At 35.1% G+C, this 11,740-nt stretch overlaps 1 protein-coding gene across 1 annotated transcript; it reads left to right on the forward strand.

Moving 5' to 3' along the window:
- The first annotated feature begins 706 nt into the window (after positions 1 to 706).
- On the forward strand, positions 707 to 6,449 carry LOC132722588 (uncharacterized). The gene is made up of 2 exons (XM_060707113.1): positions 707 to 1,777; positions 6,322 to 6,449. Exons 1-2 carry the CDS (start codon positions 937 to 939, stop codon positions 6,447 to 6,449), a joined length of 969 nt encoding a protein of 322 aa, XP_060563096.1. The 5' UTR covers positions 707 to 936.
- The last annotated feature ends 5,291 nt before the right edge of the window (positions 6,450 to 11,740 follow it).

Here is an 11,740-nt window from a genome sequence, read left to right on the forward strand (position 1 = left end):
AATCTGCTAGAAAACCCTTAAGTGCATAAGTACACATGCAGACCAACATGTTGTAAACTAACTTTCAGGCCTACAGGTCAAATACTTCTTGAGTTACATGCAACACAAGTTGAATATTGTAAATTTTTACTAAGTCAAGGGCAATAACTCTAAAAATACTAAAAATATCCACACGAAAATACACAGGTGCACAAATACACATGCTTAGCAACATTCTTGTAAGGATTCATGACTCTAGGTCAATTACTGTTTGAGCTACGTGCGACACAAAAAGAGAATGGACGGACGGATGGACAGATGGACAAGGGTAAATCTAAATGCCCCCCCCCCACCCTATAATTGGGGCAAAAAAAATCTTTCAGTTTGCTTGTTTGTACATTTAGCACAAGTCTAACTGCTACATATAATAAATTATAATTTAGTTTCCTCTACTATTACAACTACAAGTATACAAGTATATGTATAAAACAATCATTCACAAGTACACTTCCCCCAGTACACACTATGTTCACATTTTAAGTTTTTATATAAAAAACTAAATGTTTAACCGTTGCATGAATTTATTCAAGAAAATACATAGTATAAAAATAAAAAAAAAAATTTTTTAGGTCAGATACTTCTTTAAAAATACCATATGAAATTAATACAAATTATTTTAATATTAAAATAATTTCATTTATTTTATTTAGAAAACATCGTCTGCTGTAAATATTAGTCGTCTGCTATACTGCCCCGTCAGCTTTATAAATCGTCTGCTATATTTTGTTGATAAACAATTTATCTGGTTACGCTCGATAGTTTTTTTCTTAGTCGAGCATAACGTGTACCCGGTATGGTATATATAAGGCAAAACCCGTGCAGAAACTCACTCTTTACACGTCTGCAGTACAGATTGACTGGTTTAAAACATTTATCTGCTATCTACATTGTCAAATTATGCCACGTGGCCGCGGATGCGTACGTCCACAAAGACTGTCGCGGAACAACACCGCCAGGCAGCCCGAGCCAGCAAGGAGCGCAACAAGGAGCCAACAACCTTCAAACAGAGGGAGGAAACGAACGGCAGAGGTCCCGTTGGAAGATTTTGTTGACGAGAGGGTGTCGCAAACGAACGCTGGTGAGTCAAACGTAGTAGATTTTGAGCAGATAATAAGGGCTTCGAATATTATTCCAAAAAATTTGACCGATAACGTTGGTTCTGCTGCAAATAATGTTTCTACGGGGTGTGGCAATATGTTACAATCTGTGGGTTTAGATAGTTCTACTGCGAATCATTCCAACGATATTTTAAATGTTTTGCCTGGAATACGTTTAGCCGATGATGATTTGGCGGCGCACGTGCCAACATCTCTTAAACAAAAAATTTGTAGAGGTGAATATGTAAATTTGATGTTATTATTGAAAGGGGCAGTCGAGCTTTCAGAATTTTGTAAAGGGACGGTGTTTAAGTTAGATAGTGAAGGTCACATAGAATCCGCTCAAAAAGAATGTAAAGAGCAGATCAATTGCATTGAGAAATGGACAAACGCATTTATTATATATGCGTCCATTTATTTATCATCACACGCTGACAAAATCTATGAAATTTTGCATTATATGTTTAATATCAGAGATTGTGCCTCGCGCCAGGGTGGTCTTTCATGGAGGACTTACGACGAGCAATTTCGTCTAAGACAGGCCATTGCTCCTCAATCATGGTCGAAAATAAACAATGAGTTATGGTGGCGCTGTGTACAAGTTAGACCAGTTTTACGTGACCAATCGCAAGGGGCAGGACGTGAAGTGGTTGCACACTTGGTTCAAGCGAGTGAATTGGTTGCAAACTTGACAAAATGGCAAACACGGCGTGATTTTTTGAAACGGGTGAACGAATTTTTGCCAGGCAAGTAGGTTTCTTTGTTATTTTGAAGTTCATTAGTATGTCTATTCCATAATGCAATATATATGCCACACTCGGTTAAAGGTTTCAGCATCCTAGATTCTGTTTTGAAGAAGTTATTGAAGATATAAACTGATCATGTAGATATTTTGAAATTTGACATGTGACTGTTCTGGTCGGGTTTTCTCCTAATTTATTCGAATTTGTAAGTTTTGAACTGCATTTAACAATAACAAAATATGTTTCTGTCAATGCTGTACAAATGGTTTAGTTCGCAAGTCCGAAGATAACATTCAATACACAAAAATATATTGTTCAAGCACATTTTGGTTGCAGACTTATACTTCAAGCATTTTTGGTTGCAAACTTATTCTTATTCTATTGAAATCCATAGTAAAACTTTGCAAAAGGATTGTAGTAGTTTATATTTATTAACCTATTTTCAATGGCAATTATTGACATTTATGTTCTTTTACTTGTTTTTGTTATAAATGTTATTTATACTTTCTTCTTTTACAACAAGTATGCACTTTATGTTTCAAATTACATGTACATGGTTCTCAGTTCAATACGATAATCATCAGTAAAAGCCTGAAAACAAAATAATAGCACATAGAAGAAAAATATTTATTGATACTTCAATTCTAAAATATGTCATCATATGTAAAATCGAATGAAAACTGCATTCAAAACAAACGTATGTGAGAGTACTGCTGTTTGTAAGTGAATTATTTTCATCATAAACAGAAGGACATGTGCACACATACGATGTTACTCGGCAAAATTTCCAAAGTTTATCAAAACCACAATAAATGTTATTTTGTTTGTTTCGTATGTAAAGATCAGCAGTTGCTTTAGACATAAAGTATGTAAATGTACTTATAAACCAAAAGTTAAAATGAAATGCTTGTTTACAATATTTCGGATTTGATGTACATATCATATATGTCAATTGGTATTCTAAAAATTATTTTGACTATTAGATCATAATATAACTGATATACGATTGGTAATTTACATTGACAAAACTACTTAAAGTCATTGTTCGAGGTAGGGAATTTGGAAGATGTTTCGATTGGTCAATAATAAGGAACAATTTAACCTTTTCCCTTTTATAAGCGTGTTTCGACGGCTTATTGCCCCCCCCCCCCTTTTTGAGGCCTCAAACAGTGAAAAAATGCCCTATTTAGGCCACAAACACTGTTTTTCGTTTGAGAAATGTTGTTTAAAAAGTGACCACTTTTTCGGCGCCGTCCCCCATCCAAATATTACATCAGGGGGTTGCCAGAAGGGGGATGTGCCCCCTTCTGTTTGGGGGGTTAAGAGGGGGGCGGAGTCCCCCTCATCGCCAAGAAAATTTTGGACATGTGACAGGCTAAAATGGCCTCAGGTCGATCTTAAGGTAACGTGGAACCAACGCTGAAAAGCCTTCTACTCTATCTCAATCCATTGAGAAGTTGCAGCACTTTAAAAATCAGTTTTGATGAAAAAATAACAACAACTCAAAATAGTGATTTTTTGGCAATTTGAGTCGTCCCCTTGTTGTCATGGTAACAGGAAAATTGAGATTGAGCATGCTGTTACAGAGGCTATGGTGTAGTCAACATTTGTGCCAAGTTTCATTAGTAGTGAAGCATTTTTCATAGTTTCATAGCAGTTTGAACTTGTTACAGGAGGCTTTTCAATCGCAATATGCTCATGGGGTAAAGGTTAAAGAAACATGTGAATAATGCCCTTGTGTCAATGTTAATGTAGTTTGTATCTACTATACTGCAGTACAATCAAATTTATTTCAAATCTCAAAAAAGAACAATAATGAAAGTTGTTTATTGCTATTTTTTTCTTCTTTTCCTTTACTGTTAATCATGCCAAGATAAAAAAAGTCCTAAGACTATGTAAAAAGAAAAGAAGTATATCGAGGAGAAAAAATGATGAAGATAAACACAACTGAACTTCAATTTAGCATATTGTGTTTTATATCTATTTGAAAGACCCTGTGTTAGGATATATCTGCACGCATGCACAATTTGTATATATATTTCTTATTAGATGAACGGGTAAAATTGCCTAAATATTGCTAATTATTTTTTTAAAAAAAAAAGATAAGTTATTCATCGCTTAAAATATGCATGCCACATTATTGACACAAAAGTTTGCAACCAAAAATGCTTGAAGTATAAGTCTGCAACCAAAATGTGCTTGAACAATATATTTTTGTGTATTGAATGTTATCTTCGGACTTGCGAACTAAACCATTTGTACAGCATTGACAGAAACATATTTTGTTATTGTTAAATGCAGTTCAAAACTTACAAATTCGAATAAATTAGGAGAAAAACCGACCAGAACAGTCACATGTCAAATTTCAAAATATCTACATGATCAGTTTATATCTTCAATAACTTCGTCAAAACAGAATCTAGGATGCTGAAACCTTTAACCGAGTGTGGCATATATATTGCATTATGGAATAGACATACTAATGAACTTCAAAATAACAAAGAAACCCACTTGCCTGGCAAAAATTCGTTCACCCGTTTCAAAAAATCACGCCGTGTTTGCCATTTTGTCAAGTTTGCAACCAATTCGCTCGCTTGAACCAAGTGTGCAACCACTTCACGTCCTGCCCCTTGAATCGAATCCTTATAGGTTTACGTGTAATGACTTTAATGCGGGAAAATGTTCTTGGCCGAATTGCCGTTTTTCCCATGTTTGTGCCACGTGTTTTGCTCCCCACCCAGCAGTCAACTGTCAAACTTCAAATTCTTCAAACAAACAAAGCTTGACGAGCGGTCAATCTCAGTCGTCATTTCAAAACTCTCGGAGCAGACATTTTCAGCCACAACGGGCTAAAAGTGGACGGGGCTATTACAAAAAGTAAAATAAATAAAAGTCCGGTCATTTCATTTTCTGACACTAATGTTAACTCATTCGCTTTGGCAAAATCTCCTGTAAACGTTGAGGCTTTAAAGTTCTATTTAAAAGGATATAATGAGAAAGAAGCAAAATTCTTATTAGACGGTTTTATCAATGGCTTTCCAATTCAATACACAGGGCCACGTGTTGCACGTGAGTCAAAAAATTTACGGTCATCTCTATTAAGGCCTGATTTAATTAAAGAGCAAATAGAAAAAGAGAGAAATGCAGGAAGAGTTGCTGGCCCTTTCGACGAACGCCCTCTTCCAAATTTAATTGTGTCGCCGATCGGTTTAGTACCAAAGAAAACACCGGGGGAATTCAGGATGATCCATCATTTATCATATCCCTCCGGTAAATCTGTTAATGACTTCATTGATCCAAGTTTATGTTCAGTACAATACACAAGTTTTGATGAAGCAGTTAAAATGATTCAAGAATTAGGTCAACATTGCAAATTGTTTAAATCAGATATCAAGAGCGCCTACCGTTTAATACCAATTTCCCCGAATGATTTTGAGCTACTTGGTTTTTGTTTTGATAATAAATATTATTTTGACAAGGCGCTCCCTTTCGGTGCTTCAGTGAGCTGTATTACTTTTGAACGATTTTCAAGATTTTTAGAATATAGTGTTAAATCGAAATTTACGTCAGCTAAATTGATACATTATTTAGATGATTTTCTTGGGGGTGACAGGACGTCAGAATCATGCAATCAGGCATTAAATATCTTTCAAAACACAATGACAGAGCTTGGTGTGCCTTTAGCATCGGAAAAAACTGAAGGCCCGACTGAGGTTTTAGTCTTTTTAGGTTTAGAGCTTGACACAAACCAAATGACAATCAGAATTCCGTCAGAAAAAATAGAGGAGATCAAAGAAAAAATTTTTGAGGTGTTATCACACTCGAAATCAACTCTTTAAAAATTACAATCTTTAATTGGTTCACTCCATTTTTGTTGTAGAGCTATTGTTATTGGTCGCCCTTTCATTAGACGTTTAATTAATTCAATTTGTGGGCTGACAAAGTCGTATCACCGCGTACGATTAAAGAAAGAGGTTCGACGGGACTTGAACATATGGCTTATATTTTAAAGAAATGTAATGGCGTGTCTGTGTTTCATGACAAATTTTGGGTTTCAAACGAAGATGTAGAATTATTTTCGGACAGCGCGGGTGGTGTCAATTGTGGTTTACGAATTTACTTTCAAAGTCATTGGTGCCAAGGGAAATGGCCAGACGATTGGCACTCACGCGGTCTTACGGCCGATATCACTGTTTTGGAGTTATTCCCAATTGTTGTGGCAATATTTATTTTTGGTTCTAAATTGATAAATAAAAAATAAGATTTAACTGCGATAACATGGCAGTTGTAGACATTTTGAATAAGGCTTCGTCTAGGTCTGAAACAGTAATGTGTCTTGTAAGACTTCTTGTATTGCATTGTATGAAACTTAATATTTTATTGAAAGCAGTTCATGTCCCAGGTCTTTATAATGTAATTGTGATGCATTGTCACGTTTTCAGTTGAAAAAATTCAGAGAATTAGCTCCGGAAGCAGATCAGCTACCTCACCCAGTTCCAGAATTCCTTTGGAGCGTCTTCGATTTAGAGCTCGAACATTGTTACAAAGTGGATTAGCGCCAAATACTTGATCAACATACGATACAGCGTTGAACGCTTTTCGGATATTTCTATCCGAATATAATCTGTCATTACAATGGCCAATTTCAATTCAGAATATTGTCTTTTTTATTTCGTATTGTTTTGAGAGGGGCATGGCTTCAAAAACTATAACCACATATGTTGCCGGTGTAACGTTGTAAAGTGACCCCCATAGAATAATGACCCCCGGTCATTATTCTATATAAAATAATGACCCCTTTCTATAAAATACTGACTCTCCTTATAAAATAATGACCCCCCCATTTTATCTGTAAAATATTGACCCCACACTTAGCCTGTTACTAACATATCTATATCAATTCAAGTTACTGTCGTGTTTCTATGGCTTTTATATTTGTTGTTGTTGTTGTTTTTTCTTCTGGAGCCGCTGCATGTTACTGCTGCAGAATGTGCTGTGTCTACATCTATTGAAATGAAATATAAAATTGCTTCCATTTGAATTTCATTTAAATTATCATCATTGTAATACAATATACATAAGTCGCTTTAACGTATATGATTCAACTTCAAAGACAACATTGTTCTACTTCATCTGACGTTAGATAGCCTTTGTTCATACCGTGGAGGCATTGCTTAAAACGAATGTCTTAAAAATGCAAGGCTTTGAGGAGCTATTTAAGCAGTCACTGTTCGTGACATGACTTACATCAAAGTCCATGATGTCACTGAGCGGTGTTTTTTTTATGTTTTATGCAGACTGCATCATTTCTAAAAATAGTTCCTTTGATTTACCTCAGAAAAGCCGCTCGTTCAACATCAAAAAAAACAAAAAAAAAACGACAGCGACACCGAAAGCAGTTCTACGTAAACGCGTGTATATATAAAGGTCTGTGGTAAGCAGTCAGTCCAACCTTGCAGCATGGACGAGAAAGATTGGGAAGTATCCCGTTTCTGTAAAAGACAAGAACAAAAAGAGGAATTTTCGTAGAAAGTGCAAACCTTTTATTTTTGATGACGGGTTGTATTATAAGAAAACCAGCTCATCAAAACGTCTGCAAGTTGTTAAGAAAGGGAAGACATATGACATCATTCAGAGCATGCATGCATCAGATCACGGAGGACATTTGGGAGTTTCAAAAACGTAAGTTTGATATAATGATTTCATTATCATGACCAAAAAGGAACTTGTGATTCCTGTGAGCCTGTGTTAGATATGACATTTAAGATTATTTAAATTAGTACGAAAGCCGAATAACAAAAGCGTAAAAACGTGACTGAACTCGTAATAACGAGATAAATATCTCGTAAAAACGACTAAGTATCTCGTTATAACGAGACAACTATCTTGTTATTAGACTTGTACGGATTATGACGGACACGGACAATGAGAGCGAACAACCGACAGGCAGGGGATACTCTCAAAGTTATTTCATGCTTTAAAACAGTCATGTATGTATAAATAAGGCGTATCAGATGAGTCGTTTTACAAACTAACATTAAGCTCTAGATCTTTGTATCAGTTATGATGAATTTTCGATTATAATAACTGTAAATATATTGTGAGAACAGTCCGAACGCAATATTTTGGTTTTCGCTGACAAAACCATTATACTGAAAAAGGTAAAGAATATATAACGGTACTTTATTTAAAGTTGATAATATAGGTGAACAGGTCTTTGGATCATTCCATTATTAGATAAAACTGAAATAAAGTGTTTTGTCTATATATTGTCCGCTTTTCATGCCAATAGTAAATGTATAGGATAGATCATGAGTACCAGTTGGATGTGAGATTTATCAACTCGCTTCAGCTCGTTGATAAATCTCACATCCAACTGGTACGAGCGATCTATCTGACTTAGACCACAGGTAGTTTCCTTTGTTTAAGGTGAAAATTTAACATGCTTAAACGATTTTTTCTTCAACAATTACATAGGGATATCCCAATTTTTCTTATTCAATCTATTTGGCCTTATTGTATGCCAAAATTGCACGAGGAAATGGTATAATTCATGTTCTTTCATAAGTTACTGAATCAAGGGGCAGGACGTGAAGTGGTTGCACACTTGGTTCAAGCGAGTGAATTGGTTGCAAACTTGACAAAATGGCAAACACGGCGTGATTTTTTGAAACGGGTGAACGAATTTTTGCCAGGCAAGTAGGTTTCTTTGTTATTTTGAAGTTCATTAGTATGTCTATTCCATAATGCAATATATATGCCACACTCGGTTAAAGGTTTCAGCATCCTAGGTTCTGTTTTGAAGAAGTTATTGAAGATATAAACTGATCATGTAGATATTTTGAAATTTGACATGTGACTGTTCTGGTCGGGTTTTCTCCTAATTTATTCGAATTTGTAAGTTTTGAACTGCATTTAACAATAACAAAATATGTTTCTGTCAATGCTGTACAAATGGTTTAGTTCGCAAGTCCGAAGATAACATTCAATACACAAAAATATATTGTTCAAGCACATTTTGGTTGCAGACTTATACTTCAAGCATTTTTGGTTGCAAACTTATTCTTATTCTATTGAAATCCATAGTAAAACTTTGCAAAAGGATTGTAGTAGTTTATATTTATTAACCTATTTTCAATGGCAATTATTGACATTTATGTTCTTTTACTTGTTTTTGTTATAAATGTTATTTATACTTTCTTCTTTTTCAACAAGTATGCACTTTATGTTTCAAATTACATGGTTCTCAGTTCAATACGATAATCATCAGTAAAAGCCTGAAAACAAAATAATAGCACATAGAAGAAAAATATTTATTGATACTTCAATTCTAAAATATGTCATCATATGTAAAATCGAATGAAAACTGCATTCAAAACAAACGTATGTGAGAGTACTGCTGTTTGTAAGTGAATTATTTTCATCATAAACAGAAGGACATGTGCACACATACGATGTTACTCGGCAAAATTTCCAAAGTTTATCAAAACCACAATAAATGTTATTTTGTTTGTTTCGTATGTAAAGATCAGCAGTTGCTTTAGACATAAAGTATGTAAATGTACTTATAAACCAAAAGTTAAAATGAAATGCTTGTTTACAATATTTCGGATTTGATGTACATATCATATATGTCAATTGGTATTCTAAAAATTATTTTGACTATTAGATCATAATATAACTGATATACGATTGGTAATTTACATTGACAAAACTACTTAAAGTCATTGTTCGAGGTAGGGAATTTGGAAGATGTTTCGATTGGTCAATAATAAGGAACAATTTAACCTTTTCCCTTATATAAGCGTGTTTCGACGGCTTATTGCCCCCCCCCCCCTTTTTTTGAGGCCTCAAACAGTGAAAAAATGCCCTATTTAGGCCACAAACACCGTTTTTCGTTTGAGAAATGTTGTTTAAAAAGTGACCACTTTTTCGGCGCCGTCCCCCATCCAAATATTACATCAGGGGGTTGCCAAAAGGGGGATGTGCCCCCTTCTATTTGGGGGTTAAGAGGGGGGCGGCAGTCCCCCTCATCGCCAAGAAAATTTTGGACATGTGACAGGCTAAAATGGCCTCAGGTCGATCTTAGGGTAACTAATAACCGACGCTGAAAAGCATTTTACTCTATCTCAATTCATTGAGAAGTTGCAGCACTTTGAAATCAGTTTTGATGGGAAAAAACAATGCAAAATAGTGATTTTTGGCAATTTTGAGACGTCCCCCCGTGGCCATGGTAACAGGAAATTTACCATTGAGCATGCTGTTACAGAGGCTATGGTGTAGTCAACATTTGTGCCAAGTTTCATTAGTAGTGAAAGCATTTTTCATAGTTTCATAGCAGTTTGAACTTGTTACAGGAGGCTTTTCAATCGCAATATGCTCATGGGGTAAAGGTTAAAGAAACATGTGAATAATGCCCTTGTGTCAATGTTAATGTAGTTTGTATCTACTATACTGCAGTACAATCAAATTTATTTCAAATCTCAAAAAAGAACAATAATGAAAGTTGTTTATTGCTATTTTTTTTCTTCTTTTCCTTTACTGTTAATCATGCCAAGATAAAAAAAGTCCTAAGACTATGTAAAAAGAAAAGAAGTATATCGAGGAGAAAAAATGATGAAGATAAACACAACTGAACTTCAATTTAGCATATTGTGTTTTATATCTATTTGAAAGACCCTGTGTTAGGATATATCTGCACGCATGCACAATTTGTATATATATTTCTTATTAGATGAACGGGTAAAATTGCCTAAATATTGCTAATTATTTTTTAAAAAAAAAAAAGATAAGTTATTCATCGCTTAAAATATGCATGCCACATTATTGACACAAAAGTTTGCAACCAAAAATGCTTGAAGTATAAGTCTGCAACCAAAATGTGCTTGAACAATATATTTTTGTGTATTGAATGTTATCTTCGGACTTGCGAACTAAACCATTTGTACAGCATTGACAGAAACATATTTTGTTATTGTTAAATGCAGTTCAAAACTTACAAATTCGAATAAATTAGGAGAAAAAACCGACCAGAACAGTCACATGTCAAATTTCAAAATATCTACATGATCAGTTTATATCTTCAATAACTTCGTCAAAAAACAGAATCTAGGATGCTGAAACCTTTAACCGAGTGTGGCATAGATATTGCATTATGGAATAGACATACTAATGAACTTCAAAATAACACAAGAAACCCACTTGCCTGGCAAAAAATTCGTTCACCCGTTTCAAAAAATCACGCCGTGTTTGCCATTTGTCAAGTTTGCAACCAATTCGCTCGCTTGAACCAAGTGTGCAACCACTTCACGTCCTGCCCCTTGTGAATACACAATCTTATGGATGATTGATTTCACATTTCCTTTATAATTTTTATCACGGGTGCAAACATGACGGTCGTTTGTGGCGTCAGACAGGAAGTCTTTTAATTCAGTCAGTGACTTTATATAGATTTTTTTTTTACGTCAGGCGGTCGTAAACAGGGTCGTATACGGCAGGAAGTGGTCTAAATCAGTAAGTCGCTAAGGCAAGGTTGACTGTATTTTTGGTAACTTGTCTGGACTAATAGTTATGTTTGCTTTGTTTCAGATGGGAAAAGATTTCGACTAGGTTTTACTGGAAAGGATGTTTCGAAGATGTACACACGTTTATACAGAACTGCGACAACTGTCAAAGAAAGGTGAACCTGAAGAAAGCAAAGAAGCCACTGCGACCTATCAAAGTTCCCACCGAGGCTTTCAAGCAAGTGGGCATGGACATTATATGTCCTCTAGAAACCTCTTATCAGGGTAAGTTTTGTCTGTCGGTTTGTTGGGCTGCTTTGGTAGACCCTGGTGACTTTGACTCGTAGACAATATATGT

The sequence above is a fragment of the Ruditapes philippinarum genome, unplaced genomic scaffold (genome assembly GCF_026571515.1).
Source record: "Ruditapes philippinarum isolate M1 unplaced genomic scaffold, ASM2657151v2 ctg8807_1_1_1_1, whole genome shotgun sequence".
Classification (NCBI taxonomy): Eukaryota; Metazoa; Mollusca; class Bivalvia; order Venerida; family Veneridae; genus Ruditapes; species Ruditapes philippinarum.